This window comes from Mastigoproctus giganteus, chromosome 7, assembly GCF_048544385.1.
Source record: "Mastigoproctus giganteus isolate SK-2022 chromosome 7, ASM4854438v1, whole genome shotgun sequence".
Lineage (NCBI taxonomy): Eukaryota > Metazoa > Arthropoda > Arachnida > Uropygi > Thelyphonidae > Mastigoproctus > Mastigoproctus giganteus.
The window spans coordinates 58,695,659-58,721,592 of record NC_143581.1 but is presented as its reverse complement, the minus strand read 5'-3'; the positions used below and the strand labels follow the sequence as shown (position 1 = coordinate 58,721,592).

Here is a 25,934-nt window from a genome sequence, read left to right as displayed (position 1 = left end):
AAGGCAATTATAAGGCCACACTTGGAATGCTGTATGGAAACTGTACCAAAAAAAGATACATTGAGCTTCTTGAGTGTCCAAAGACAGGCAACTCACATGGTGAAATTGGCAAAATGGCAACCTACAAGGAAAGACTGATTATGTTGGCTATTTGTAAGACTCTAAGAGGGGTTAGTACAATAAATGAAAGCAAAATTTTCACTATTGTAGAGAATTCCAGAAGTAGAGGCCATAAATTCAAATTACAGGGGAAGAGGCTTACCCTCTTCCCCTGTATCAGTGCTTATAAATTGCAGGAAGTTTTCTTTTAGCTAGTGAGTTGTTAATTACTGAAAAAAAGTTGCCTCTGCAGGTAGCTGAGGCTGACAGTTTGAAGAAATTCAAAGATCAACTGAATAGCTACCTACATAAGGAGTGAAGTGCATAAAATGTATCTATTTTCTTATGTTTTTTACTTTTTTTTTGTTTTATTATTACAGCAAAAGCCACAATAAAACAAAACAAAAAAAAAGTAAAAAATATGTGCAGCAAAAGCCTGTGACTTCCTTGCACTATATGGCTAATTCTCTCTCTCTCTCTCTCTCTCTCTCTCTCTCTCTCTCTCTCTCTCTCTCTCTCTCTCTCTCTCTCTCTCTCTCTCTCTCTCTTTAAAATGACATACTGGCCAAGCATGAAGTCATGGATGAAATATCAACTGCTGGTCAATGGGGAGAGGTCCCATAGGTATCATTTTCCATAATGTTACTGCCACCAGCTTCCTCCAGATGAGTGCTTATATCAGATTGACCTGTGGAAGAAATCTAGACTCATTAGTAAACAATGAAAACCACAGCCTTGAAACCATGTAGCATGCTGCCTACACCAGTTCAGATCTCTCTCTCTGATGTAGGGAAGAATAACACATTTAGTCATCCTGCAAATAGATCACTCTCATGTAACCTTGCATATGGTAGAGGCATTCAATATAGCTGAAAGTTACTGTCTTCATCAAGGTTGTTCATTATCTGCCCATACCAAGCCTTCTTGTATCAGTTCCAACTCCTAACTTTCTTTAAAGTCTAAGGGCAACTGCCTAAATATTAAGCCGTCTAGATACATTTTCTTGAGACTGACCAGCTTCAGAGCTTCCAATGACTCTCTGACTTGGGCACTGGCAACCTCAATGTGCTGGATGGTTCACTTAATAAACTCTCTTTCCTGCCTGCACCCTTATAAAATGTGGTTTGTTGGATAGACTATGTCACCAAAGCAACTAAAACTTTGACTTAGGGCCATGTTATTTTGCATTCAGTATGAGAAATTTAATAGAATAGAATAGAATCTTTAATTGCAGCAATGATAGACATACAATTAAATATCCTTTGGGGTGCATATTGATCCATTTGTTACAAAATATCTAATATATAACATCATATAATTATAAATTGAATACATATTAAAATATATAACAACAATGAGGTTAAATTTATTTCCCATTATAAATAATTAAATTGAATAAAGAGGCTTACCTCAATATTTTCTTACAAAACTTTTCTATTCCGATTCTCACTATATTACTTAAGTAAACACAACACTCTAAGTCAAAAAAAGCTTTGTCAGCTTTAAGGATAGTATATTTTATTCATAATTCTATTTGCTCTTTATTTTTCATTTTATGATGCTAATGTATTTTTTTTGCACTTGTTTGCATTTGAGATGATTTATTATAGCTCTGAATGTCAAGGTTGGAACCTTCAATCGTTGATACCGGATATTTTGAATCGTCCGTTTTATTTCGAGTGCTGAAAAAATTCGCTTAAGTAATTTGTAAAACTTTAACTTAAGTAATAATGAGAATCAGAATGGAAGCGTTTCATAAGAAAATATTGAGGTAAGCCTCTTCACATTTAATTTAATTGAATACACACACACACACACACATATATATATACATACAGTTGATTCCGGTTATTTGGGACGCATCTGGAATAGTGCATTTTGGCCTGATTAAGCGGCTGCCCCAGTTACCAAAGTTTCATGTAAATAGTTAAAAATACAATGGACTCCCGCTTTACAATTGGTTCACTGTACAATAAAATCATGTTACAATGGACTCACCATAGGAAAGTACTATTCACTATACAATGTGTAGTAAGCGCCGGTGATTGTGATCCCGTTTGTGAATTGAATTTTAATTCTATTAAACAGCGATTTTAATGAGCGAAAATAGGAGGAATATTATCCACAGGCTATAAAAGTAAAGATATATTAAGCACAAATTTACCCTTTATTACCTTACCAATTAAAAAATTAAATGATACGTGAAAATCAGAAGAATATAAAATGATATGTGAAAATCAGAAGAATATATGTGATAATTGGAATAATTAATACGTAATGTAATATGTACATACTAACTAGTTGACATTTCTGTTCATTGACATTTGTGGGGTGGGGGTTAAAATTTAAAACAGTAAAAAGATAAGCAGTCAATAACAAAGAACACGGCACACACAAATTGCAAGTAACAAGATACGCACAAGTGAGAATGAGTAACAAGTTACGAAGTTTTAAAAATAGGAATGAAGAGAAAATTCTGAAAATTAATTTTTTTATATGATTGAAGATTCCATGAAGTGTAAACACATTTCACCATAATAACCCACATAATTCCATATTATCGCAAATTCAATAAGATCGAGTTTACCGCCTGTTTATGATAGATTGCACTAACAGAAAAGCCCAATAAACAGGTGACTGCTAATTGTTTTTATTGTTTTATGGTTATGACCTCCAGAAATCCAACCAAACTACGTGGTACGGTCACAGACAAACGTAGGGTAATCTCCAGTGCTGCGGTCTCTTGCCCCGATTAAGTGGCATGTTGTCCCAATTAAGCGAAGTAAAACCTGGCTATTTTCTCGATTGGGTTTTGTTTTTTTAAGATTTACCCCAAATAAACGGCTGCCCCGATTAACCGGTGGCCCAAATAACCGGAATCGACGGTGCGTGTATATATATATATATATATATATATATTTGAAGATTGAATATTTGTGGGTAGTTTCTCTGCAAGCTTACATTTGCAGATTATATATATTCACTTGCTCTATATACTTATGCCATGAAGTGAGATGAGATACTGATCCAACCGATGGATTTGGATCCCACTGTAGCAACATTTAAGTTGTATTACATCTGCTGCACATTTCTGAGAATTCTCTACCAGATGGAGAGGATACCTCTATGTCAGTTGCTGACTGCCAAAAAAGTATAAAAATGTGAACTACATCAAGAATATAAAGGAATCTAAGTGAAATCAAACCATCAACTTGGAAAGGTTGGTTGCTGATGAATGTGTAATGTAAAAACTTAACAGCATATTCCCATATTGTTGTGCGAGTTGGAAACTGTAGAAGAGGTTATCTGAGGTTCTTTTCTGAATATGTGTGTCAGGTGTTTTGGGTGAGAATATTGATTAGCCACTTCATGATGGTTGTCCTGGTTGGACTTTTCCATAAAAGTTGGGAAATTCTGGGCAACTCTCTATATTGACTTTTATGCTCCCAAGATAATGTCCTGAGTTGTTTGGGTTTTTTTGCATGATGCTGACTTTGTGTTGTGAGGAAAATGATTAATTTAGTTGGTAACAGTTTCAGGGAGGTTGTTTTGTCTCTAGGAAGGATGTTATGGACCACGGAGTCACCAAAGAGATAGAGCAGCTTGTTGTTATTCCTCATGTTTAGGATTAACATGGCTGAACTACTTTCCCATTGAAGATGCTGTGATTATTTCTCAGAGATAAATGATTTTGTTGGGTTTGATTACAGAGGGCATTTCTAATAGCAATGAAGTTGGCTCTGATGTAAATGAGCTGCATGGGTTCTAGAACTAAGGAGTCCTTGGTGATAGGTGTATCTGATGTTGAGGTTACTGCTTAATGCTTAATGGGTGGCAAGGAGTGGACATGAAAAAATTGGGCCACAGTTTATGATGTTAGATCTTTTTAATGAGGCTGATTACAGCTGCAGATAGAGAGAGAGACTCACATTACTATCCGATACTATTTCTAAGTTGATGACAGGATCACCTGAAGTACAAGCAATATCAGACCTTTATTCACTAGCTTCAACAAATCAAAACAACTTCTCAAGCCCTCCAATTACCAGAAGTCCTATTTACAAAGTTAACTGAAAATGCTGAATTAAATGAATTTAAGTTAAAGTGCATGATAGCCTATAAGAGAAGAAATCAGATCTACTTTAGTTACAAAAATTTTTGTAGAACAAATGAAGTTCCATTTGACTTCAGAAACATTCAAATTCTCTCTCTCTCTCTTTCAGTCACTGACTAGTTTTCAAAAGGGTTGTGAATTCAAGAAGGATTTTTACACCCCTCTCCACCCATTTAACTATGAACAGAAACAACAATAAAATCGAAATCTACCTAGTTTTTCAATTTCAGAAGTTATATAACATGATCCCATTTCTTCAGATATATACCGACAACTGAAAGATGCTCACGAATGATATCACTTATTCCCCCCCCCCCCCGTACCCCAAATCACCTAGTACAAAGAGCATCAAATCAGGGCAGCAGAAGTAATAACATGGTGAGATGAAATCCTTCAACTACGGTTGAAATCTCGGACTGGCTTACTACAACAGGCAGAAACATTAGTCAGTTATGTATTTACATTTGTAATTTACATCCCTACAGCATTGTTAAATTCAGCATCCAATGTCCCCTACAAAAGTTATAATCAAACAAACCTATAGGTAACCTACTACAAGCATCTAATTTCTATTTGTTCCTCTTCAAAGGCAAAGCAAATACACAAGATATTTCTAGGATGAAACTGTGGCTGGACATGAGAAGCAGATGCTGTACTCATCACAAAACACAATAATGAATGTGCTTTGCACCCACAAATATGAACGTGCTTCGCACCCATGGTTGGCATATGGTAGAATAAGTAGGGTGTAATTCACTATCAATAGCTAAGATCAAATGAGATTTGGCTTAAGTGATCTGTCAAAAGCCAGATCATTTAAGCCGGCTTTGACTGTAAAATTACCTGTATTGGTGAAAGATAAAAGAAATATTGTACTTGCTTGATAATAATAAACTCAATATTACAAGAATTACAAAATAAAAAAACTCTGCTCCTATACTGTGAAGTTCTGTCCTTATTTATTGGACTTTACTCCATTTGATTATTAACTTAAAACCTCAGCAATTTTTGAACAGAAAGAAGTAAAGCAACTATAGTGTAATCAATACCGATTCAAATTTTACCATCAGAATAACATTTTGTAAAGAAAAGGGATTTACTGACAATAGAGGAAATTAAATTCTTGAGTAATACTGTCAAGTTTTTGCCGTTTCTAATAAAAGTACACTGCAAATAAATACATTACTTTCTTTCTTTCCAAACTGATAAATTGTTGTGTGTGTGTGTGTGTAACATTAATCTGTATCCACACCAACTTTCTCTCAAAGTTTTTGTAACACACTTACCTTTCTTTCAGAGATATCATAAACCTTATTTGTTCTTGTACAAATGTGATACTTGTGCATAGGAACCTAAATAAATATATGAGGCATTTAGTAATCTTAGTAATTTTTTAAAATAGAAAAATACTCTGAATATTAATAAAATTCAGGAAACTGAGTTTAATGGCATATAATACTATGTGAAAATATTTACAAACACCATTATATTTACTGGTGCTAAGCTATGGCAATCTCGATTTATTTAACCTTTTCGACGGTGATTTTCTTGAACACATCTGGGCCCTGAGCAATGAGTTTTTTGTTATTAGTAGGTGTTGGGGCATAAAATATAAATGCTTTTATATAGAGTAAACCCCCGCTATTTGCAGGGGTTACGTTCCTGAGAAATGCCACGAATACCGAAAACGTGAATACTGAGTTATGGCTCCCTCCTATAGTAATAAAGGGGTTCCATTCCAAAGTATAAAATATATAAGAAAAACTAGTCTAAAATTTTGTCTATGTATGTATTATATGTACCTTCATAATATGACTATGTACATAGACAGTACATAGTGAAATGCAAGCATATGGCATCGAAATGAAAATAAGAAACAATTTAATATTAAATGTAATATTTATTAGTAATTTCAAACAAATCTTTCAAACCAGCGTCTTTGCTAGCTAAAAAACTTATCCCGCCAGTGCTATCACCAGTTTCACTAAAGTGTTGATAAAGGAGTTTTGCCTTTTCACGAATGATGAGTGAACTTAACGGAATTTTATTTTGAGTTCGGTCTTCTATCCACAGATTTAAAGCCTTTTCCATTTTTTCTAATTTAACATCACGAGTTACAGAGCAAATTTTTGAAGCAATTAGCGCATTTTCACGGACACTACGGCAGATTTTTACTTCTGATTTTTTGATTGATCGTACCGTTGACTTTTATAATGTTTTTCCACTGAGGAGACACCTTCACCATTAGAAATTTTGTCTAATAACTCAATTTTATTCGCTAATGTCATCACCTTCTTTGATCTTTTCACATTTCCCTTGTTATTTGTAGCCATATTTTTGTACGGGTTAGAAAGAACTTGTCCACAATAAAGTCACTTTCTTCCATTAACACACTCGAAAAAGTCTGTTTTACACTGCAAAACGGTAGATTTATCACTTTTGTAAGCATATCAATTTATAAATTGATAAATTTATTCAATTTATAAGCATATAAATTAAAAGCAAACGATGAAACCTTTCATGACAAGCATATAACACATACTGAACAAGGATTAGCGAGAAACATCCATGCCGCGATTTTGTCACCCCCTCCCCCCCACCCATTGAGCGCTGTTTTGACCGAGAAAGATAATTTTAGCCACGCCCATGTTTTTTTATTGCAGAAAATGTTCACATTTTTTTAGGTTTCATTTTATATTAAATCAGTGACCGCGAATAGCGCGGGTTTACTGTAATAATTTATTCTCATTTTGACTCAGTTGCCCAATGTGAAAGTGAAATTATTTCAAAAATCAAATCGGAATCAAAAAAAAAAAAAAAAGAAGTCAGTTAATGTATGCGCTGTGTTACTTTTCGGGCATATTAGTAAATAGTAATGATTCATAATTTATATATAAAAAAATAACATTTGCGTTTCTTTTGATGGAATTTGATGGATGGAATGTTAATGAAATTTCAAGACTTAAATTGTTCCAAATAAGACGAATTATCAAATTTCAGATGAATGGATGGACAAAGAAATAATAATTGTTCAATTACTGGTGGTCAAATTACTCTACATCAGTGTTTCTCAACCTTTTTTTGCTCGGGCACATTTTTAAAGATGCTAACATTTTGTGGCACACCTTTAAAGATGCTAAAATTTTGTGACACACTACAATCACTATTACACTCATATATTCACAAACAGGAAGTTATTTCTATTGGGTACATTTAATAATGCATTTATTATTTGTTTTAAATGCTTTTAATATCCATTTTTTGAGCATACATGAAATTTAAAAGAAAGTGTGTAAAAAATTAACATAATTATATAAAAACAAACAAAAATACAATTATAACATTTTAATCAGTGAGTGGTTGGGTTTGATGGGAGGCACAGTTTTTTAATATGAGGATTTATTCTGGACAAGCTTACTCTCAGCTCCTCTTCTACCGACCTTAGTCTCTTTTTTTTGTTTAATCTCGCTTAAAGTGGAAAACCCACTTTAAATTAATTGAATTAATTTTTATTATAAAACATCGATTTATTATTTTTTTAAATCTGAATTTTCTGCAGCACACTTGAAACATACCCACAACACACAGGTTGAGAAACCGTGCTCTGTGTTTCTCTCTCTCCCTCCAACAGAGCTAATTATAAAATTTCATACAAATCCACCCACTGGTGGATTTGTATGAAATTTTGAAAATTTGTATGAAATTCCCCCCCCCCCCCCCCCTCATCCTTGTAATAATTTGAGCCCCACTGGGGCTCAAATTATTACAAGGATGAGGGGGGGGGGAATGGAAAAATAATCGTTGGATTTCTATTGGTTCCATTTGGAATAACTCAATAATTTTTTTCTAAAAGAGCCATATATAAAATTGTACTTTTTTGAAGACTAAATGCACAAGGCATAATATGTTATGAGTTGAGATTAACTATATATTATTGGTGTAAATGCACCATAGTTTACCCATACATTTAACTACATAAGTAGTGTAACAGCATCGTTTGATTACATCTCATATTGTGGCTACCTTCACAAGGAGATACCAGGTATTGCACTACTTCAAATAAATAACGCTTCTCTAGTAGAGGAGACTACCATTATTTATTCTCAGTGGGCACCTCCACCACCCAGACGTGTTTCGGAGCTTGTTGGTGGGTGGACAGGTACCCTGATAATGCAGACATGCCATCACAGTTGTGAAGTTAATTCCACAATATGAGAAATGCTAAATGGTGAAAATAATGATAATATTTTGGAGACTAAATGCACAAGGCATATTATGTTATAGGTGGTGGTGGTGCCCACAGAGAATAAATAATAGTAGTCTCCTCTACTAAAGTGTTATTTATTCGAAGTAGTGCAACACCTGGTATCTCGATGTCAAGGTAGCCACAATAAGAATGAATGGAAAAACAATATGAGATATAATCAAACGATGCCATTACACTACTTATGTAGTTACATTTATGAGCAAACTATGGTGTATTTACACAAATATTATATAAAATTTTACAAAACCCCATCTATTAGGAGTCAGGTTATTCCATGGGAACAGACGGACAGACATGGTGAATACAATAGGTGTATTATACATATATGCTAATGTCCTTAAAAGGCAATAAAAAAAAAACAGTTAAAAGAAATTGAAAAAAAAATTGCAAATATTTATAAAAAAAAACCATATTCCTTTTTTGATGTAATATCCTCTATATATGTATCACTGGGTTCAATTTCATCAATATGAAATTGGATCTGAATTTCAGCTTTTAATAAGCCAAAACTGGTCAAAAATATCTGACAGGCACAATCCTCTCCTCACTCATTTTGAAAATCTATTTTCATGCTGCCATTCATTATAAGTTCAATTGCTGAGAAAGAGAGATAAGAGATGGCAGCACCTAATGAAAGAGTAGCAACAAACTTGAAACAATTGTGAAGAAAGTGCATATACAGCCACTCCCCGGATTATGTAATACTGGACTTATGGAAATTCGACTTTACGTAAGTTTTTGATGGCTGGTGCAAACTTAAAAAAATCGTGGAAACATATTTTGCATCCCATAGGAATAAATGGAGGTATCATTAAAATATTGCAATGTGAACACATTAAAATATTTTCATAAAAAAAAAAAAAAATTGTTTTTTTTTTTTTTTTTTGGTAATTCGTTCCAAGACCTTGGAAGTTTAAATTTTTGCTATATAACTAAGCTATTTATCTCTCTAAAAGGTCATTATTATAATGGAAATTGCACTGCACTTTCATTGTTATCATATATTCCGTTATAAGAATCAATTTTGAACATTTTTGTGATATTTTTCTAAAACATATTTCTGGAGATCGCTACCATAAAACAATAAAAACAATTTTTACTTTCCAGTTTATTGGGCTTTTCTGTTACCACAATATTATAAACAAGTAGTAAGCTCCATCTTATTGCATTTGCAATAATCCCGATAAATGGAATTCTGTGGGTTTTTATGTTATGGTATTATGGTGAAATGAGTTCAGTTCCCCTTCACTGAAATCTTCATTTCATTCTTATTTACTTATTACAATGGTGAAGGGAAAGGGACCAATAGAAAGTGCAAGTGCTGGAAGTGCTAGGAAACGAAACAAAATTGATTTAGAAATGAATATGATTAATTAAGAATTACGAAGCAGGACAAAGTTTGTCATCTATTGCATGGAATTAGGTCTCGCTGCTTCAACAGTGAATACTATTTTAAGGGACAGTGCGCATATAAAAGAACATATTAAAGGATAAATGCATTTAAGATCAACAGTGATCACAAAACAGCATTCAGGTGTTATATTGAAGATGGAAAAGCTATTAATAATATGGATGGAAAATCAGATTCAGAAGCAAGTGCCCCTGAGTCCAATGGCCATTCAAGCAAAAGCAAGAAGTATTTATGAAGATATTAAGGATAAGTAAGGTGAACCTCAAGCCAAGTTCGTGGCAAGCAACGGGTGGTTTAATAGGTTCGAGCATCGCGCTGGTTTCCAAAACATTAAAGTACGCGGTGAAGTTGCCAGTGCCGATTCTGCAGCTGCAGAGAAATTTTGTGGTGTGTTGGAAAAAAAACTCCTCCTAAATCTCCACAGCCCTCAACTTCCGCAGCAGCATGCTTATCAGCTGGAGAGTTAATTCTGGCAACAATGCTCGAAAGGTAAAACTTGCTGACATTATGACCGTCTACTCTCACTCTTTTTGTAATTTTATCATTTTTCCTGTGCATGAGATAAAAAAATTTAATAAATAATTCTATTACATGTTTGTCGAACATTTCTTGTTTTGCTTCAATCAAATTTGTGAATGCTGCATAAGCATTTAGGGAAATTCCAACTATGTAGAGTTCCGTGGAACGCAATCCTTATGTAAATCGGGAAGTAGCTGTATATATGTACTCCTTGGGTGGATATATGCAAAAATTAGGCTTTGGCGTCATTCCGCTACAATGGATAACATCAAAGAAAATGCCAAAGCAGGCATTTCTTTAGAGCAGGCCTATGTGCGCTAAAAAAAACACCAATTTAAAGAATATTTAAATTGGTGTTTTTTGTTTTATCAATTTAAAGAATGTTTCAAAGCTTGGGAAGACTGATGGAGCAGGTGTATGCAGAAGGAAGGTACTTTGAAGGTGATTAGATTAGCAAGCTCAACTGTTCACTCAAAATTTTATAAGCTTTTTTCAATGTACCTTGTATACACTGACACTTCTGAAAGCTAAAGGGATCTCCCTTGAGTTTAACAATACCTTCATAATTTAGCTCTTCATATTATTTTATCAAAAACTACTAATAAATAACATACATCAGCCTGGTAACTTTAATATACATAATTAATGAGAACACAGAGGAAAGAGCTGGTGTGACATAATTTTTACTGTTATATTTATCACAAAAAGATGTTTTGGAAAAAACATGACATCTACAAATGTCTTTTTCAAAACCAAAATGTTGCTGTGTGAATCAGGTAAGACACAAACCTGAAACTGCTTCCAGGTGATAGAGGATATCTTCAAGTTTTTATTCACCAACTGGAAAATGTGCATGCTGCAGTAGAAGGCAGCATAAATGAAAACCTGTAATCAAGGCAGAATTTACCAACCCAAAGAAAAATATAGTGCATACTTTGGTGGTTCAATAAGCTACAGTCTGTCACAACTGTTATGCTTAAATTTCAAAAACAGTTGAAAAAGAAGCCACCAAGTAGACCTATAGTTCTTCAACGGTAAGGAAAATTCATTAAAGGCAATTGTTTGTATAATCATCTCAGTCAAGGTGGTGGTGGCAGCTAAAACAAAAATCAATGAGGATGCAGTGGAGCTGGTTTGAAGAAGTTTCAGGCAAAGCCTGGGGAAACCCATATTATGTGCCTATTGTGAGTGCTTAACATGCCATGATCAACAGTGTGTAATGTGTTACACTACTGTCTGAGGAAGAAACCAGACAAGTTACAGCTCATACAGAAACTGTCAATCAATGACAAAAACCAAGAGGATGGGATTTTGTAAGTAAATTCCACTATGATTACAGTTTTGTAATTATGCCATCTACTGCAGCATGCATATTTTCCAGTGGCTGAATGAAAATCTGAAGATCTCACCTGGAAGTAGTTCACCTTGAAGACCTCACCTACTATCACCTGGAAGTAGTTTCTGGTTGTATCATGTACCCTATTCAAAAATTAATATTTTTGTTTTTGTAAAGGAGCTTTGTGGCATCTTGTTTAATCTAATGCACTTTTTGAAATGCTGATGCTGTATTTTAATTTAAGAGACTTTATATCAATAATTAATCCTTTATTTGCTATATTATTTATAGCACAGAATATAAATGAACACTTTTCTATATGGGCATGTTGTTTTCAAAATTCTCACTGTAACTGCTTTACTGAAGTAATCCTTGAATCCTGAATTTTAATGAAACCATCTATTGATGATTTATTATACATTTTCTTGTAGAGATAGGAATGTCATAATCCCACTGTATAAAGCAATTGTCAAACCGCACTTTGGAATACTGTGTTCAAGTGTGGAGGTTGCAACTAAAGAAAGACAGTGAGCTTCTTGAAAGGGTTCAAAGATGGACAATGTACCTGCAAGACTGGCAAAGGGTTATCCATATGAGAAAAGATTTTTTGAATATGTGGGCTGCTGAGTTTAGTAACTAGGTACCTTAGAGGAGAACTAATTGAGGTATACAAGGCTCTAAGGGAAAAAAGTAAAATGAATAAGGTTGACTTGACATCTTCAGTGTTATGATTCCAGAACTAAGGGACATAAGTTGAAATCGGATTCAGTAATTTTTTTTTTTTTTGGAATTAATATTAGCCGTATAGAGAAAGGAAGTTACAAGCTTTTGCTGCACCAGAAAAAAAAAAAAAAAAAAAAGTACATAAGAAAATACAAATTATGTGCTTCCTTCCTCATGTAGGTAACTAACTAGTTGACCTTTGAATTTCTTCAAACTGTCAGCCTTCCCTACCTGCAGAGGCAACTTGTTTCAGTAATCAATAACTTTCTGGCTAAAAGAAAACTTTCTACAATCTAGTCTAAACCTCTTCCCCTATAATTTGAATTCAGAGATCCTAGTTCTGGAATTCCACCCGTTTTCATTTCACTAGCCCCTCTCAGAGACTTATATAAGATGTGACTATTGCAATAAAATAAATATAATGTAATATTTCGTGCCTTACAAGTTATTCCCTACAAAATAATTGCCTTGGGCTTGCACACACACCATTATATGTTTCTTCCAAACACAATCATTTCTGGAAATCATCTTCTGTAAGCCCTTTTAACACTTCAGTTGTTCTTTTCTGAATGTCTGCAATGGACTAAAAATGGATTCCCTTAAGTACACTTTTCAGTTTAGGAAGAGAAAAAAGTCTCAAAGGGCAAGGTCTGGTGAGTAGGATGCATGTTCACAGGGAATTTGTTTTTGCCAAAAACTGGTGAACAGGGAGTGCATTGTGTGCTGGAGCACTATCTCGATAGAGCATCCAACCATTCTTCCACAATTCAGGTCTCTTCCTTTGAATTTTTTCACACAGCCTTGTCAGAACTTGTATGTAGTATGTTTGACTAACAGTCTGATTTGGTGGGATGTATTCAGCCATAATAATTCCTTTAATATTTAAGAAAACAAGAAGCCTGGTTTTCACTTTTGATTTTGACATTTTGCTTCTTTTTAGTCTGGGGGATTGTTTTTTTTTTTTTATCTCCCATTGTATTGACTAACTTTTAGTTTCTGGGTCATACTAGAACGGCCAAGTTTCATTGCAAGTAATTACAGTATACTCATAACACACAGGCTCTAGACAATAGTATCTTCTTCATAAACTTGACATAAGAACTCAATTTTCAGTTTGCATTTTCTTTAGTTTTGTTAAAAATTTGATTTGTTGTTCAATTCTTGTGTGTGTAATTTTTTGACAAATTGCAAAAAAACACAAGGTAATGAGAACCTGTCTCACTGCAAAGTGAATGAGTGTGTTGCAATGTGACTTGGCAGACAACAATAGAAAGGTTCAAGGTCATCTGCTTTGTTTCTGCTTCACGGGGGTGGCACTTAACAGCCATACCTTGAAAACCTCAATCAAAGTTAACCAAGTGCCCCTCTAAGGTGTCTGGTTTTCAAGCTCTGTAGCTGCCATAACCCAAGTTGTACAGTCACCCTTTTGCTAATCTCACCATGCAAGCCACTTGTCTTTGTACCCCTCCCCATAAGAAGTTAAATTTCATTTTTCAGATGAGGATACTGTGTCCATACTTGGACACAGTATTCCAACTGCAATCTTACAATTGTCTTATACAGTGGGCTTATATAAGGCAATTGTAAGACCTTCCTATCTCTATAGGATATTGTCTGATTTATCACTGATAGGACACCATGGACTTTCCAGGCCACCTGCTTAAACTATTTAGAAAATTTCATATCTGCCCCCCCCCCCAGGTCCCTTTTTTCCTGTACTATTTTTAGTAGAGGGTATAAGTTATTTTGAGGTTGCTATTTCCCAAGTGTAAAACTTACACGTTCCAGTTTATACAGTAACTTCTCATGAGGGACTGAGTCAAATGCCTTGCTAAAATCCAAATAAACTAGGTTGAAATTGTTTCCTACATTCATCTCACGAGTAACTGTGACAAAATAGTAGCTTATTAGGTTAGTTAAACATGATTTTCCACTTAATAAAATCATGTTGTGTGTCCTTCAGAATGCTATTTCTATCTAAATGTCCCTGGATTAAACTCTTGATCTTTGACTCTTAAGATTTTCACTACAACTGAAGTCAGACTAACTAATATGTAGTTACCAATTTCCTCTTAGAACTGCCTTTATGTAATGGCAATAAGCTGGCTCTTCTCCAATCCAAAGGAATCTCTCCCAAGTCCAACAATGCACTCAATTAACCTCAATAGTTCAAAACACTCTCTTGCTGCCTCCCTCAAAATTATCTATACTGGAGTTGATGGCATATACCCAGTGAGTTGTTGATTACTGAAATAAGTTGCCTTCATGGGTGGCTGAGGCTGTCAGCTTGGGGAGATTCAAAGGTCAGTTGGATAGTTACCTATGTAAGGAGAGAGTTGAATAGTTGTTCATTTTATTTTATTATTTATTTATTATTATTATTATATTTTATTATTTTTTTAGCTGATGCAGCAAAAGCCTTGGGCTTACTTGCACCATATGGCTAATACTAATTTTCCTCCCATTTAACTCACAGCAGAGGCTCTAATAGATCAGCAGTCGATATTGTACTTTGCAACCCCACTGCTTAACCATCTGCAATCCACAATTTGTAAAATCAAAATGCATCAATATATTTGTAGTAGTCCAAGGGTTAAATGATATTCCTCATATAAAAAAAGTTTTGTTATATGAAATGTGCTGTTAAATACAACTACTCATTGTGACATGAACAATTTAACTGTCTACGTGAGCCATCTTTTTTTGAGAAAACCCTCTTATGTATATTTGTTATAGTAAGTAACATGCATACATTAAGATAGCACATGACTGAAGCATTAATTTAAAGGTTTCTGCTTTGTATGTGAAAGAAGTAATTGTAAATACTTAGTCTTTTCTTTAACAAATAGGAACAGTCTTAAGAAAATAATTTAATTTATAAAGGCCACAACTAAAAGAAGAACATTAAATATAAATGGCAAATACCTTTATATGTTGGCATGTTGTTTTCAGCATTCTCATTGTAATTGCTATACTGTAGTAATCCTTGAACCCTAAATTTTGCAAGTTTTGAAAAGATACCACTGTTGGTTGATAGTGCTGGGGGTAGAGAATATAACAAGGAGCCTTATGGGTGAGAATGGGTGAAGCTTTGAAGTGTATGTAATGTAATACAAATAATCAATCAACATTTTATTAGTAATGAGAAATAAATTATGTTTAGATTTTCCCTTAGTATGAATGGTTTACATTAATTTTTCAATATTTCTCTAAAAAGGCAGTTTAAAGTGCAAATGAAAGAATGAAGATATGTTGGAGGGAAAAAAGTTATGGTTCTAAGGCGATTGTTTGGCTAAGATTTATTTGTAAGCAGTTTACTCCAAAGAAGTAAAAGTTAAAGGAGACAGAACTATGTAGCAGGTATTGTATGATTTAAAAATACAGTTAATCTAAGAGTTATTTTTAAAAAAAATCTTTATTACCTGTATTTTATGTGCTACTGAAGACATTATAGGATATTTGAGTTCTCTTAAGAATAATCCAAAAATCTTTGTATGAAGGTAATATTTGTATGAAAATCTTTGTATGAAGGTAACCTACTCCAGCTGCATGTGTTATAAATTATTAATGAGTTTTGTTTAGTTTTATGAAGTTTTAAAGATGGCCATTATTTAGTTGCTTTTGGTTAGTCATTTGAAATAATGGAGATGTCAGGGTAAAGTGTACAAAAATGTATAGCATCTATGTTAACCAAGTTCGACTTTATTCATATTAGGACAGACAGTGAAAATCATAATTAAGAAACTATGCATTTCTGATCTGTGCATATTGGGAACCCCTTTTCAGACATAAATATTAAGAAACAGCTTTGTTTTTGAACAAAGCTAGGTTAAGGATTTCTTACATAAAATTTGATTAAAGAATTTTTGATAAGTGGCAGAATTGACTGCTTTTGAGCCTAGGAAAACCAAGCTGTTCAAACACAGGCATATTGCTTCACCTTTTGTTGATTTTTGCCTTTTTTTTTTTTTTTTTTTTTTTTTTTATATATATCAGAAAGTTAAGTTAAATGCTATGCTGAAAAATTTTTATTGTTGGATGCTTTTGGTGTCAGAGTTAAAGAAAATTACTACTACAAGATACAGGCAAAAATAAAGGAACTTTCTAAAAATAATATCATATCTGAGCAAAAGCACATTTAAACAAAAAAGTAAAAACTAATGTCTGCAATCAAATGAAATGTCACAATATCCATGCTCTCTTTTCTACTCAATCAGAGGGAAGATAAACTACAACAATATACGGCAAAAATGCACCTTCATATTGAAGTGCTTCATTTACCTTTGAGAGTTGCTTACCACAAAGTGGATAACCACACTGCATGACTAGGAACCTTTCTTCAACAGCATCATCATAATCTTCCTGAGAAATATGATGGCACTACAATAAAAAAAAAAAAAACTAGTATTAGTTAAACAATTTGCATGCCTAACACTGCATAAGCAGTTAGAATAAAAAAATCACATAAGAGCCCACCCAAGTATAGAAGACATTAAACTTGCATTTCTTACAAACATACATAAATTCTTACAGCTGGCTATAAGAATTTATAGGCTTCTATACAGGCTTTGTCATCATATTATCACTATGATGGCAGAGTCAATAGATGCAAGGTAATGAAAGATTCCTATACAGTCTTAGGTCTACAAAAGCATACAAGAGGATGTGTTTTACGGAATACATCTCCAACAGGCTAGTTGGAGTCTGCAGTATGATCCAGTTCTAAATGCTAATTTTATTATTATTAGCTATATGGTGCAAGGAAGCTTGAGGCTTATGCTGTCCCAGCCAAAAAAAAAAAAAAAAAAAAAAAATCTGAATTACCCTGAGAGAGAGAGAGCGAGAGAGAACAAGAGTCAGAAGTAGAATGAAATCACAAAGAAAGAGAAGAATGATGATATCCAGCTCAGGACCCTGGGTGGGCCAAGCCCATACTCACCAGATGTGAACCCCCGGAGTTTTTTTGGCCTTTTTATCCGTAGCAGTAACTTGCCCGTAAGGCCACATTTCTCCAGTTTGTACAGCAGTCTTATGTGCAACAGTATCAAAAGCCTCCCTGAAATAAAGCCGTAGCCAAGTGGTCAGGCGTGCGGGTGCATAAGTACACGTGCCTTGAGTGACCGGGGTTCAAGCCCGTGACAGGTGAATGCGGTGCTGTTTCTTGTATTCTGTATATTTTGTAAACTCCTCTGACTGTTTGGTTGTCCCGGAGTATAAACAGAAAATTTATTTATTATATGATGTCAAAATTATTTTTTGCATCCAGTTCCTTGGTCACTTGCTAACATCATAGTAACCTATCAGATTGGTTAGACAAGACCACCACTTAACATATCCATGCTGATTGCAGTATAACTGCATGGCTGACCAGGCTAGCCGGGTGGGTTAAGTGCCTGCCTGGCAACCCAAAGGTTGCGGGTTCGATTCCTGCCTCGGGCTTGGATCAAAGTACTGCAAAAACCTTGGGAGGTGCATTGTGGCCACAGAAGCCTATGTGCCAACAACTACCAAAAAAAAAAAATAACTGCATGCCTGTCCAAATGGTCCTGCATTACTTCTTTAATCAGTGATTCCATTATTTTCCCTGGACCATTCATTAAGCTAACAGGTGTATAGGTACTCATGTTGCCTTTTGATTCTGCTTTATGAATTAGGGATATACTTGCATTTCTCCAGTCCATAGGGACCTCTCAGCAATTGGAATCTAGGCCTGCAAGGTGATCTGATTATCTGATTGAGATGTTTAAGGTTTTCAATGGTTTGAGAAAGCTCAATGCTGATGGGATTCTTTCTCTTGTTCAGATTATGCACTTGAGGAGGCATAAATTCAAACTGAGGAAGGACAGTTGCAGAATAGATGTGCAGAAATTTGCCTTTAGCCAGCGGGTGATTGATTGCTGGAACAAACTTCCATCTATCCATAAACTTCCAGTGTGGCATTGGAGGCAAATTGCTGCTATGGATAAAAGTATGGTTGAGTGGGAGAAGACAGAGAGTAGTAATCAATGGACACTGCTCATCATGGCCTAATGTTATTAGTGGAGTCCCTCAGGGTTCAGTATTGGGTCCATTGTTGTTTTCTGTATTTATAAATAATATTGATGATGGCATATCAACTTAATGTCCAAGTTCGCAGACGATACGAAGGTTAGCAGGGTTGTTAAGGACACTAATGACAGTACGCTGCTGCAACAGGATCTAGAAAAGTTGAGCAGATGGCCTGAGAGGGGGCAAATAAAGTTTAACATTGACAAATGTTTGTTATTTGGTTTTTAGGAGCATTAGCAACTAAGGCCATATTGTTCTGGGGATATGTAATGGTCATTCCATGACCTTTCCACATCCTCCGTATTTGGTGGTCACGGGCTCGAACCCCGGTCTAATTAAGAAGCATGTGCTACGCACTGCTGCTCCTGCCCACCTGTCTACGGAGGTGCCATTGCAAATGTAAAGTACTACATATGGGAAGCAGCAACCCCAGAGTGACGTATCAACTCTGTGGTACTACACTGACAGTGGTAGAGAATGAAAAGGACCTGGGGGTAATTGTGCAGGCAGATATGAAGTTTTCTGAACAGTGCAGACGGTCTGCAAGAGTAGCTCAGTGTCTTGTCAATGATATACAGGAATTTTTCTAGCACTGATAAGGAGGTGATTATCCCCTTATATAAGGCAATGGTCAGGCAACACCTTGAGTACTGTATACAGGTCTGGAGGCCTCATTTTAAGAAGGATGTAGAGCTGTTGGAACGAGTACAGAGAAGGGCAACAAGATTAGTGAATGGAACAAAGGGTTGCCCTTACGTAGAAAGGCTTAAATTTTGCAAATTACAGTGTCTGGAGACTAGGCACCTGCAACGTAATCTGATTGAGGTGTATAAAGCCTTGAATGGTTTGAGCATGCTCAATGCTGATGGAATTTTTCCTCTTGCTGAGAATAATCATTTGAGAGGGCATAAATTCAAATTGAGGAAAGACAGATGTAGGATAGATGTGCAGAAGTTTGCCTTTAGCCAGCGGGTGGTTGGAACAGACTTCCATCCTTTGTTGTGGAAGTTGATAGCCTAAATAAATTTAAGGCTGAGCTAGACATCTACCTGGAACGAACAGAGGAGTGAAATGGGAGAGTGTTTTTTTTTTTTTTTTTTTTTGCTGATGCTGCATAAGCTTGCTTTCTTGCATCATATGTCTCTACTAATGCTAATGCTATCGTGGAAGTTGATAGCTTAAATAAATTCAAGAAATAACTAGAGAAACCTTTGGAATGAAGGGATAGGTGAAATAGGTAAGTGTTTTTTTTCTTGGCTCTGGTTGTATAAGCTTGCTTTCTTGCATCATATGCCACTACTAATGCTAAAAGTGTTGATGGCTTCTCTGAATTTTGCTTTAAAGATATTCCACAATTAAAATGCATTTACTCTGCAATCCACCCAATTAACAGATGCCCAATAGTGCTTTAAACTACCAAAGTCCCCTCTTCTGAAATTACTTTCTTAACATTTCCAAATTGTAAAAGGTTAATTTTAAAATTTTTATTTTTTATTTTTAAAATGTGCTAAATTTTAAAGCATTCCAAATCCTACAGTACTGAATTTTATAAAGTTAACTGTAGTTCCTTTGCTAACACTTCCACACTAAAATTTAGTGTGATATGAGATGAAATGATATAAGCAACATCATTTCATATCACCTATAATATCACTATAGGTAATATTCTCTATAAAATACCAGCATTTAGTCTTTAAATCTAATTATGTTTATCCTCAATAATCTTTCTACCTTATGAACTGCCCTCTTCATGGAAAGAAGATGGCTTATACAGCAACAGCATAAAACACATCATCCATCCATTGATAATCTGAAATAATCTCAATTTTATTTTCTAGTTTATATAGTGAATCATAATATTCATTCTCTTTTTGATTCTGCTTTTAAAAATTAATTTCATAAAAATAGCCTCACTGCTTTTGAAAGTCATTCTTTATTCTGCACCTCACTGGAAAAGTTCAGTTTTTTGATCATTGTGGTTTGAGTGAGTGAGTGAGTGAGTGAGTGAGTGTGAGTGTGTGTGTGTGTGTGTGAGAGAGAGAGAGAGAGAGAGAGCATTAGTTTTTCACAGTGAATTACATGAATGGGAAGAACACTTTTTTTATTTTAATTTACCTTATGTATTTTGATTTACCAAGTTTTAGAGAAAACAGTGTTGATATAGTATCATTCTTTAATATGTAAAAGAAAAAAAAAAAAAAAAAAAAAGAACTAGTTTAGTACATTTCTGAACCAAAACGTATACCTGAAATGTAAGTAAAATGTTAAATCGCGGTACATTAAATTGAGGAATATAATACATTACTTATATGGAACTTTGGATTGCACCAAAAAATGTACCTTAAAAATGAGAAACCTTAAATCAGAATTCCAGTGCATGAAATATACAAAAACATAGCAAATCAGAATAAAAATGGTATTGCAGAATGGTTAAGGTGCATTTGTTGCATGTTCCACCAGATGTGCTACATCATCATCATCATCAGCCATTTTCAATCCACTGCAGGATGAAGGCCTCTCCAGCAACTTTCCAGTTCCTTCTGTTTTGAGCACTGGCCATCCATTTACTACCCACAAACTCATGAATTTCATCTATCCATCTCCGCCTTTATCTTCCAGGTTTTCTTCTAGCTCCTCTTGGGTGCCATTCTGTTATTTGTCTATTGCATGCAAATTCATGAAAAGCACAAGACTTATTTAGTGTCTTTACAGTTTGGCACTATATATAGTTGCTATGTTTAATTATAAATAAAGCTGGTCATGAATTATAATAATTACGATTACAATGTTAGGAATTACAACTATTGTATTCTATAAAAACAGATATTTTCTTTTTTTGCTTAATTAATTTCTATATTCATATCTAGATAATAATCAAAATGGCAATAGTCAAAACTGGTAACTGATAACAATAAAAACACACAGATATTCTAATCTGTGACCAACATAACTTATGATAACAAAAACTAAATGATACTACTGACAAAATGAAATAAGGTCACATGAATAAGATCATTCAAAAACTTACTGCTTCTAGCAGCCAATCTTCTAAAACAGTATTTTCAAGCATCTTCTCCACGATTCTTAAGGCATTTCTTTTGCACTCTTCCTGTTTCTTCTTTGTAAGAATACGCTCTGCACTAGTCCTAACCATATCAGAAAAGAAAAAAATATACACTACTAGGAAAGAAACTCCTGTTAGAACATAGAGGCACAAACTAAAATAGCATATCAGTCTTTAGCATTTTAAGATTATTATTAGTAATGGAAAATGATGGAAGGAATATGGCTTATACAGCAACAGCATAAAACACATCATCCATCCATTAATAATCTGTTTAATTCTTCCTTAAATTTATTCAAACTACCGACACCCACACACCAGATGGAAGTTTGTTCGATTATTCAAATAATCAACTACCCTCTGGTTGAAAGCATATTGCAACACATCTGTCCTGCAACCATTCTTCAGTTTGAATTTATGAACTCTTATGTGTATAGTCTGAGCAAGGGTAAGAATAACATTTAGCTTACTCAATTTATTCAAAGCCTTAAAGACCTCAATCAGATCTCTTCACAGGTACTTAATTTTCAAATTCTGCAATGAGGTCTTCAATTTTACAAATTTTATTTTCAAAACTGAAGTCCTTTTTGTTAACAGTACCCTATTGTTCCCCCTCACTAATCACTGCTCTTCTCTACACCTGTTCCAAGAGATTCATATCCTTCTTAAAATGAGGCTTCCAAACTTGTATGCAATACTCAAGACATGGATTAATCACTGCCTTAAATTGGAATAATTATCTCCTAATCCCAGGTGCTAAAATTCCTGTATCCAGCGGTGTCCAACCTTTTCCTGTACAGGGACATATTCGAAGTTAGATTTGTTTTGTGGGCCGCAGTGAGTGATTTGAGAAAAAATAGTATTACATTTTCCATATCTAGTTACATGCAAAAGGAAGTTTCTATTTTCACGTTAATGTTTTTTATCACGTTAAAAAACATTAATGTGATTTTAAAAAATGCAAATTCTCAACACTTTTATGTGCAATAAATCAGTCAGTGATTTATTTTTCATATTTAATTAAAATTACAAAAATATGACTTACTTTTGTTTTTAAAAAAATACCTTACTTTTGCTTTTAAATGCTCACTTTAGAAAATTTACACTCTGAAAAGAATCGCTGCTTTTCAATGTTAAGGTGAATAAATAAACATAATGATACACCTAAAATAGAAAATATTCAACAACTTTATAGAATACACAATAACATTTACTGAACAAAACTTAATATTTAATGAGAAAATTTTGGTTGATAATTTACAAAATTTAAAATGCTCTTTTAGTTCACTTTCCCCGAGGACCGTATAAAATTATTCTTGGGTTATATCCGACCCAGGGGCCTTAGGTTGAACACCACTGTAGTGTAAGGTGTAAGGTGTAAGGTATATTGATGTCATGCGGCACCAGGGGTTTCCCCCATCTCCGCGTTGCTTTCATTGTGGGTGTACCAGCTTGCTGGGAATGCCAGAGATTTAAAAGTGTGTGGGTATTGTACATGTGTAATGTCGTGTACCGTTGTTCATCTGGTCATTTAGCCGCTAGGCCCCTGTTGGAGCCCAATGTTGCCCCACATTCGCCCCGTGGAGGCAGACCAGGAACCCAGTAGACTTAGTTACTCTGGCAGGTCCTGCCGCTTAGTTTCCTGAGATTTCGGCGGCTAGGACCTTTAAAAAAAAAAAAAAAAAAAAAAAATCATAATATGTATGTATATGCACATGTATATACTCATTTCACTTGTCTGCATACACCATATGTTGTATGCCTATACACACCGCTGGGGGGTTTGATATTACATAGATGGATAGGCCGAAACTGGGCGAAGATTATTTTGAGTGTTGTTAAATTTAGTGTGTGGGGCGTTCGCATTGTATATAGATAGAGTAGGAGGGGAGACAGAAGACTGGGGGGTAAAGATAGAAATATGGGAGCGATAGAGAAGATGCCCCCAGTTGGTCAGTGAGGCATGCCCATGCCTCACCAGAGAGGAAAGGGGGGGTTCGGCGAGGGGACACAAGGAGTCTCCGCCCCGCCGTGGTAGGTTTGGAAAGGAATCGAGTCAGGTGCTCGATTCTGGTCCCCAACGAGTCTTGATTGGCAGTGAAGCTGCATGGTTCGGGTCCATGTAGGCTTTTACAGATTCAGGGTTCAGTCAGTCGCAGAGTTGTAGGCCATGTCCTTTTATTCTCATTGGAGGTATTGAATTTGTTGTGGGAATGGCTTGTCCCATTTAGTTTCCAGTTGTGTTGTTATTTGCTTGTTGGGCTAGTGTGGCTCGGCGTCTGTTAAACAGTTTCTGTGCAAATTCGGTGAATGCCATGTATGGTCCTTTATCGTCCAGAATGAATTGCTCCTGATCCTTGGGTGAATGTTGTAGTCTTGTCACCAGCTGGCAGCGGATGTCGTCGTATTGATGGCAGTCATACATTAGATGCGACCAAGTTTCTGGAATGCCACAAGTGCAGTTTGGATTTTCAATTATTCCCAGAGTTGTTAGTTTGGCGTTTAAGGCACCATGTCCTGTGAGTAGGTACGTCACAAACAGACCAGGTGCATACCAGGTTGGTAATTTAGGTTGGAATCTATGTATATTTGGAAAGAATTTATTTGTAATCCGACCTTTAATGGAGACATCCCATCGTGCCTGCCACGCCTGCAGCAAGTGGGTCTGGAGTCTTCTTTTTTCCGCAATGCGGTTATTTCCTGGATCTCCGTTGAAGTCAAGGTGTGTACAAGCATTGCCTTTAGCGAGCTCATGGAGGATGCCTCTTCTCACTACCTCTAGGTCTAAGGGGAGGGTTCCTGCGATGACTTGCAGAGCGTGTGTGCTCACTGTGCTGCAGGCACGAGTAGCAGTGAGTAGCATGATTCTATGTATGGAATCAAGTATTCTTAGGTTTGCAGCTGTGCTGGCCTTTTTGTACCAGGCACCAGCTGCGTATGTTGCGATTGGTAAGAAGGCTGCTTTATAATAAAACATCATCGTTCTCTGTTTCAATCCCCAGTCTCTTCGGGCAATTCTGTTTATTAAGGCAGTGCAGTTTCTTATTTTTCTTCTTACGTAGTTTAGGTGCGGTTTGAAGGATAAGCGGGTATCCAAGATGACGCCCAAATATTTGAGCTCTGTGCTGAGCCTTATTGTTCTAGTGCCAATTTTAATTTGGGGTGGTCTGTGGATGTTCAGTGTTCCCTTTAAGAGTATGGAATTGGTCTTCGTCGGTGAGATTTGTAGTAAATGGTGTGTGGCCCAGTCTTGGAGAATTTGCACAGCGCGGTTTGCCAGTATTTCCAGTTGCGCCCTGGAATTAGCTTCTATTGTTAAGATGAGGTCGTCCGCGAAGGCTTGTGAGCGGACCCCTTCCAGATCCTTGTTTAGAAACTGGTCCATCAGGAGGTTCCACATTGTTGGTCTAAGTACTGACCCCTGTGGGCACCCTCTATATATTTTTCTTTCTATTTCTTTGTAGGGAGCTTTTATCTTGATTGCTCTGTCGGTGAGATAGCTTTTAAGCACATTGAAGAGGTTGCCAGGAACCCCTGCCTCCCGGAGCCGACCCAGGACGCTCGGCCACCATAGGGTGTCGAACGCCCCGGCAAAATCAATTGAGATAGCTAGCACGTATTTTTTCTCAGATTCTTGTGCTTGGGCAATTAGGCTTTGGAGTGCATCTACTGTAGATCGACCTGGTTTGAATCCGTACTGGTTTGGTGAGGATAGGTTTGCCTGTTGGTAGTGGTGATTTATTCTGGATAACAGTAGCTTTTCAAAAAGTTTACTTAGTACTGTGAGTAGTGTGATCGGTCTGTAGGAAGATGGCTGTTCTGGTGGTTTGTTTGGATTCTTAATTATTAGTTTAACATTGGCCATTTTCCAATCTTGCGGGTATGCTCCCACTGTGAGGCATAGGTTAAAGAGCTGGAGCAAGAGTTCCGGTTCTATTTCTACGACTTTTTTGATTATTTCCGGCTCCAAGAGGTCTGGACCTGGGCATTTTTTCGCTGCTATACGTGAAGCCGCCAGGATGAGCTCATCCGTAGTGAATCGCGGTTCTGCATTATCTGTTCCGTACTTATCATTTTCCCTACAGGTCTGGATCTGCTCCTCCGTTTGTGGGTCTTTGTGGGGATGAAAGGTGAGACTGTAGTGTGTACCACTGACAAAACTCCATGAGCTGTGTCCTAGCAGCCTGTCTGCAGTGCTCAGAGAACTTCATGTCTGAATGCACAATTAACCCCAGGTAATTGTGCATTCAGACATGAAGTTCTGGGAGGAATTGTGCAGTGTAGTATCACACAGTATGTTATTCTCGGATTAGTGCTAACCATATGCCGCACCTTGCATTTGTCAATATTAAA

General features: G+C 35.7%; 1 protein-coding gene across 1 annotated transcript in view; it reads right to left on the bottom strand.

The window, feature by feature from the left end:
• The window catches only part of LOC150082925 (putative RNA polymerase II subunit B1 CTD phosphatase RPAP2), a 110,602-nt gene that overhangs the window by 66,190 nt on the left and 18,478 nt on the right, over positions 1-25,934 (bottom strand). Inside the window, exons 2-4 of the mRNA XM_090376916.1 lie at positions 21,546-21,663; positions 16,751-16,849; positions 5,500-5,565 (exon numbers count right to left, since the gene is read on the bottom strand). Of these exons, the coding sequence (XP_090233042.1) occupies positions 5,500-5,565; positions 16,751-16,849; positions 21,546-21,663 (283 nt within the window). The remainder of the gene's footprint in view (positions 1-5,499; positions 5,566-16,750; positions 16,850-21,545; positions 21,664-25,934) is intronic.